This window comes from Mastomys coucha, unplaced genomic scaffold, assembly GCF_008632895.1.
Source record: "Mastomys coucha isolate ucsf_1 unplaced genomic scaffold, UCSF_Mcou_1 pScaffold21, whole genome shotgun sequence".
NCBI classification, from domain to species: domain Eukaryota; kingdom Metazoa; phylum Chordata; class Mammalia; order Rodentia; family Muridae; genus Mastomys; species Mastomys coucha.
This window is the reverse complement of record NW_022196904.1, coordinates 187830501-187836500: the sequence shown is the minus strand read 5'-3', so window position 1 is coordinate 187836500 and position 6000 is coordinate 187830501. Positions and strand designations below refer to the sequence as shown.

The following is a 6000-nucleotide window of genomic DNA, read 5'->3' as shown; positions in this document are numbered from 1 at the left end:
ACCAGTGTTGCTCTTCTTTCTGTTACACTTCACTTGGTCCCAGTCTCCATGTTTCTGTCCCTCCTGGCCCTAGGAGGGCCTCCCAGATGGCTTCCCCTCTCCTGTAATTCTCATCCCCAGTCTAGCATGCCACCTCATGGCCTGTCTATTAATGACTTGATTCTTTTTGTTTGTTTGTTTGTTTTTCGAGACAGGGTTTCTCTGTATAGCTCTGGCTCTCCTGGAACTCACTCTGTAGACCAGAAATCCACCTGCCTCTGCCTCCCAAGCGCTGGGATTAAAGGCATGTGCCACCACCGCCCGGCTGATAACCTGGTTCTTTAAAATGTTCTTAACCTATTTATTTCTGATAAATTTATTTATTTCTGATAAACTACCACCTCTGATGCCAGTTCACTCCGCTCCAGTGCCCACCTTACTAGTCGTGCATGTATCCTTCTTGACTTTTCTGTGTACTTATATCTGCCTGACAGTTCTCTGTAACTGTCACCTGTCTGTCTCTCTCCACTATCTACCTGTCTCTTGTGTTACATCTCTAGCATCGAGTATTTACATTTGGGCATGCCTACTTGCTTACTAACGGACCTGGGCTGAGCTACTTAACCGCACTTTTATTCTTAATTTAATTTTTATTTTTAAATTATTATTTTATTCATATATGATGAATTTTAGTCATTGTTATGCCTCTATTATCTCACTCATGAAACCCTTCGTGTTTCAAGTTACCCTCCTACTTTCATGATGTGTGTATGTGTGTGTGTGAGAAGGAGAAAGAGAGAGACAGAGACAGCCAGGGAGAGATTGGCTGATTGACTGACTGACAGAGCAGAGACAGCCAGAGAGAGATTGGCTGACTGACTGACTGACAGAGCTTCACTGAGATTTCTAACACGAGTGAGTGGGAAGTTACTTTACTGGAATCAGAAGATGGCGTTTCCTCATCCAACAACCACTAATGGACAGCAGTCCTCCAAGGGCGTTGTGACCTCATGGGTCCCTCCCAATCCATGGTATAACGTTGTTGGGACCAGTCTTGTGCAGATGGTAACACTGCAGGAAGTCCCAAATGCAAGGTCCAAGCGTCGTCTTTTGTGGTGGCCCATTCTCTCATCCAGCGTCTATGTTCTTTCTCCCCGTTCCTGTGATTTTCCTTGAGCCTTAGGGGTGGGGGTAGAGATAGGGAATATCGACACATTTAGGGCTAGGAATCTACTGTCTTGTATCCTTGGAACTTTGGCGAGTTATGAGTCTGTGCCTAAACAGCTGTGTCTCCTACAGACGTCAAGACCATCACTAGTCTGAGGATATAAACGTTAGTATTCAGAGGCAGGTTCACAACATTACCATTTAGCACAGTAGCAGTAGGGGGAGCCTAGGGCCTATGACTCTCTGGCCCTGACATGTTGCCCAGGGCCACAGTACCAGACCCATGTGGAGCATAAGATTGCTCTCAAATCAAACCAGAGAACAATTTTATTACACACGAAGTAAACTTAAAAAAAAAAAAAACCTTGTTAATCCACAGGGCTATTGCAAAGACTAGAGAAGAGATAAAGGCAAAGATATTAGAATAGTGCCAGGTACAAAACCATCAGCTATTAATATTTTTATCAATGATTATATTAAACATCTTATTATATATTATACATCATATTATTATACATTCATAATAATCTTGTTTTTTTTTTTTCACTAAACAACTGCATTATTTTCCGGCTCGTTTTTTCATTCTACAGACACTTGAGAGCTATTCCACATCAGCTTCCTCTTCGGCTGTTGTGGATGTGTTCCGGATGCATCACTGAGAGAGCAGATGTAGGTGTTCTTTGTGATTGGCAGGTTGTCTGCACGTTTTAAACGTTGCAGCAGACACCCTTTCCCTCAGCCTCTTTTACATAAGGAGGGTGTTTCTGCAGAACAGACGATGAGAAATAAGTACATGCTTTTGAATTTCCTTAAAGTATATGTAAGCACAAATATTTTCTAACCATTATTTATTTTCCTTGTTAGTTTTATTCCTGAAGTTTTACAGCAAATGTTTTAAAAGAAAAGCCTATTTTCCCCTTGGCTTTTCCCCTTGGCAATCTTCTGATACAAACCAAGTGGTATGTTTTGAAATGTTTCCAGATAGAGCTCACTTACCTCAGACTTGCTGTCTATGGGGTCCTCTCCCCGCTCAGTCTTAGCACACCGATGAGCAAAGAAATGTTTAATTGCATTTGGAAGGTTTCCATGACATAGAAGTTCTCAGGGAATTCAATTATTCAAGATGTGAGGTCATTTTCTAGTCTGAAAAGCATGAGCACGCTGGTTGGCTGAGACCCTGAGTGCAGTGGCTACTACTTGCTTTTAGAGAAGAGCTTATTCTGACAGTGAGGGAGTCCGCTAGGGAGTGGGGTGTGGACTTGGGGGAGTGTGGGATGGACTGTGGAGGTGTGGGGGTGAGGGGTGAGCTTGAGGAGTGTAGGGTAAGTTCTGGGGAGAGTTTGGGGTAGACTATGGGGCTGTGGGGTAATCAAGTGTGTAAGGAGTGTGTCTAAATGCATGCCCATGCTTCCCGTACAGAGAGACTACTGGCCAGGTTATGCAGAAGGGAGCACTTGGTGCCCAGGGGCTCTGCCAGACCCTGAGATTGTAAGGATGGTTGAAGCTCGACAGTCTCTCAGTGAGGTAAGGGCCTTATGAACTACTTACAACAAGTCCTTTAAATAATCCTTTATTTTTAAAATGGTGGTAGACAGAACATCCTGCCTCCTTATTGGGCAACTAACCAACCAACCAACCAACCAACCAACCAACCAAACAAACAAACAAACAAACAAAAGCCCTGACAGGAACAAAGGGGGAAGGGTTTTTGTTGTTGTTGTTTTGTTTTGTTTTTTGGTTTTTTTGTTTTTTTTGGTTTTTTGGCTAATGGTTGCATCGGTCACCAAAGTGACTTGTTCACATAGAGAAATCAGGCTAGAACCTGGAGTAAATGTATCCTTCAAAGGCTGATTCTTTGTTAGCTACTTCTGCCAGCTTTATACTCCATCTCTAAAGGCTCCAACCTCAAAATAGCGCCACAGGCTAAGCTAGGGAATAAGTATTCAACACGTGAGCCAGGAAGTGTGTAGTCAAGTTTTAACACTGCTGCCCTGCCAGATTCCCGTGTGGTCCCAATCTGTGGACCCCACCATTCAGTTTCCTCACCCATCAAAGACACCATACAGATGTGACGAAGTTAAGGGTCTTGCAATGGGAAGAAGCTGGACTCTTAGGGTGGACCCGCAAGGTTCTTTCTAGCCAATAGGCAGGGGCAGAGGGGAGGGGAAGGGGTGGGCAGTGGGACAGGGCTGGGCGTGGCAGGACTGGAGAGTGGGTGGGGAGGGGTGGGCAGTGGGACAGGGCTGGGCTAGGCTGGGTGTGGCAGGACTGGAGAGTGGGGGTGGGGGGAGAAGAAGAAGAATTTCCTCTTGTTGTTTCCGAAGGAGCCAGACCTGAGGGCCTGGGCTAGACGCTTCACCTCCAGGACTGTGAGGGGTGCTTAGACAGAGAGGGCTGCAGGGACCCCTAACTGCAGATGGTACCCTCGCTCCTTCTGTACACACCTCTTCTTGTACAAACCTACTTGGAAATTACTGTTGGGATTTGGTTTTCTTTCTTTCCCCCCTTTTCTTTTTTTTTCTTTTCTTCTTCAAGACAGGGTTTCTCTGTGTGAGGCACTCTTAGAACTCACTCTGTAGACCAGGCTGGCCTGGAACTCAGAGATCCTCCTGCCTCTATCTCCTGAGTGCTGAGATTAAAGGCGTATGCCATGACTGCCCAGCTTACAGTTAGTTTTTGCAATTTTTTTCCCTTAAGAAAGCAGAGACAGAAACATGAAGTCTTCTTTCCCGTTAGAAGAATGTTAACCTTCAGAGTTGCTCAGAAAGTAAGGAGAAAAAAAAAAAAAAAGACATTTCCCTTCCTGTGCTATAGAACTTTCCCTGGAGGTGAGTTCCAGCCTCCTGGATTAATGGCTGTGTTAAGATACAGGGACACCTGATGGAATTGTACTAGGCTCCCCATAATATGACATAAACACTGAAGGTTCTCAGTCTTGATGGTGTTAGTCAAGCACCATGTTCAAACTTACCCCAGAAATCGATGTGTTTCCCATGTATGGGATGAGTCCAGTGTCTCTGGTTTGATGGCACCTTTATGGAATAAGTCCCCCGTCTTTGGTTTGATGGCAGCTTTATGAGCTCCCATCTGTTCTCACGCTGTGGTTCTGACCAGCAGGGGTACACAGAAGACCACGAACAACAGCAAGGCAAGGGGAGCTTCCCAGCCATGATCACCCCTGCCTACCAAAGGGCCAAGGCGGCCAACCGGCTGGCCAGCCAGGTGAGAGTCCCCGAGCTCACGTGTTCCCTTGATGAAGCTAACTTTTGACATGAATACAGCCAGCTCTGTGATTCCGGGAAAACAATATGAAAAAAAATGTTCTAGGGTTGTGGGGAAAGCCACACTTTTCTAGTGCTGTGTCCGCTGTGCCTTGATCGGCCGCATTTACGAGATGTGGAAAGGGGAAGATAGAGAGACCTTGTAACTTACTCAATGGCCGAAGTAAACGTTTCTCCAGGTTGCTGGATTTTCTTAGAGCAGATGTGGATTTACCTGGAGACTGGCACAGCTTGTGGGTTAAGGGCTCAGGTTTTAGAGAGCAGAACTTAGGATTTGAATCCTGACTCTCTCGGACATTCTTTGTGTAGCTCTTGTCAAATTATTTAGCTCTCTGTTATTTGTGGTAAATAATAATCCCACTGGATGTGCCTGTGGAAGGGGTCACATGAGTTGCTATTTGTTGACATTTTAGAAGTGCCCGGTACTCTGTAAAGTTGGTACATTAGCAAAGATAACATCTGTGGGTACAGACTTGGAACATGTTTGTTTTAATGTCTGAGGATGTAGCTTCTAAAGAGTGGTAGGGCAGGGTTCTCACAGAGGCTTGAAGAGGCATGGCGCCACTTTCACTCAGTTTCTCCTTATCAGGTGCAATACAAGAAAGGCCATGATGAGCGCGTCTCCACTTTCACTCCAGTGGCGGACACTCCGGAGCTGCTCCGGGCCAAAGCCGGGGGACAGCTTCAAAATGATGTAAGAAATGATGCTGGAGGGCCAGGGAGATGGGTCAGTGGACCCATCAGGACCAGAGTATAGATCCCCACAATCCTTACAAAAACCAGGCAAGGGTGCTGCTTTGCCTGCAGTCCCAGAGCTTGGAAGGCAGAGACAGCAAGCAGATCCTGGGACAAGCTGGCTAGCCAGAGAACGTCATGTTGAGCGAGAGACCCTGCCTCCATACATAAGGTAGAGAGCAATCAAGGAAGATGTCAAGTGTCAACCTCGGGCCTCTCTATGTAAGCACACACATATGCAAATGAGCACTACTCTGTGTGTACTCTCCTTCGTGTGAACACACATGTGTACCATACACACATATGCATACAAATGATTCAGTCTGACGCATGATGATCCTTAAGACCCCTCTTTGCTGTTTTCTGGAGAGGAGGGAAGGAAGACTGGAGGGAGAACCCTGGTTCTGCCCAGGTACCAGGAATAAGTTCCTGAGGTGACATGCCATAAGTCAACCCTCACGGGACTTACAAAAACTCTTTAAACAGAAGCCATCCCATTACATTTGAACCAAGCCAGGCATAGCAGATGCAGATGAGAGAAACCTCTCCATCCACCACAGACCTGAGAGGATAGCTTCTGAAGGGACCACCGCTTCCCTTTTCTCAGCCCACAAGTTCCACATTGTGCTAAGTCCAAGAACCAAGTGTGGCTCTGAATGGAAAGCTGGAGGACAAACCCAGCTTCACACACAGAGCTTCACAAACCTGGCTTCGTGGTCAGAAGTGGTCTCCACCTGCCCTGACTTGAGATCTGTGGTTGAGACGCCCACCTCCTCTCCCAAACATGACATCAGCTCTTCAGAGAGACTTTGCCCAGCCCCACCCCCAGCCCATACCA

The 6000-nt window shown here is 46.2% G+C and overlaps 1 protein-coding gene across 2 annotated transcripts in view; it reads left to right on the top strand.

Annotated features, from left to right (window-relative positions):
- Nucleotides 1-6000, top strand: part of Nrap (nebulin related anchoring protein) — a 78891-nt gene that overhangs the window by 4810 nt on the left and 68081 nt on the right. Inside the window, exons 5-7 of one of the 2 annotated variants that reach the window (XM_031390779.1) lie at nucleotides 2566-2670; nucleotides 4261-4368; nucleotides 5017-5121. In XM_031390779.1, coding sequence (XP_031246639.1) covers nucleotides 2566-2670; nucleotides 4261-4368; nucleotides 5017-5121 — 318 coding nt within the window. The remainder of the gene's footprint in view (nucleotides 1-2565; nucleotides 2671-4260; nucleotides 4369-5016; nucleotides 5122-6000) is intronic. The other variant, XM_031390780.1, reaches the window with a different exon arrangement.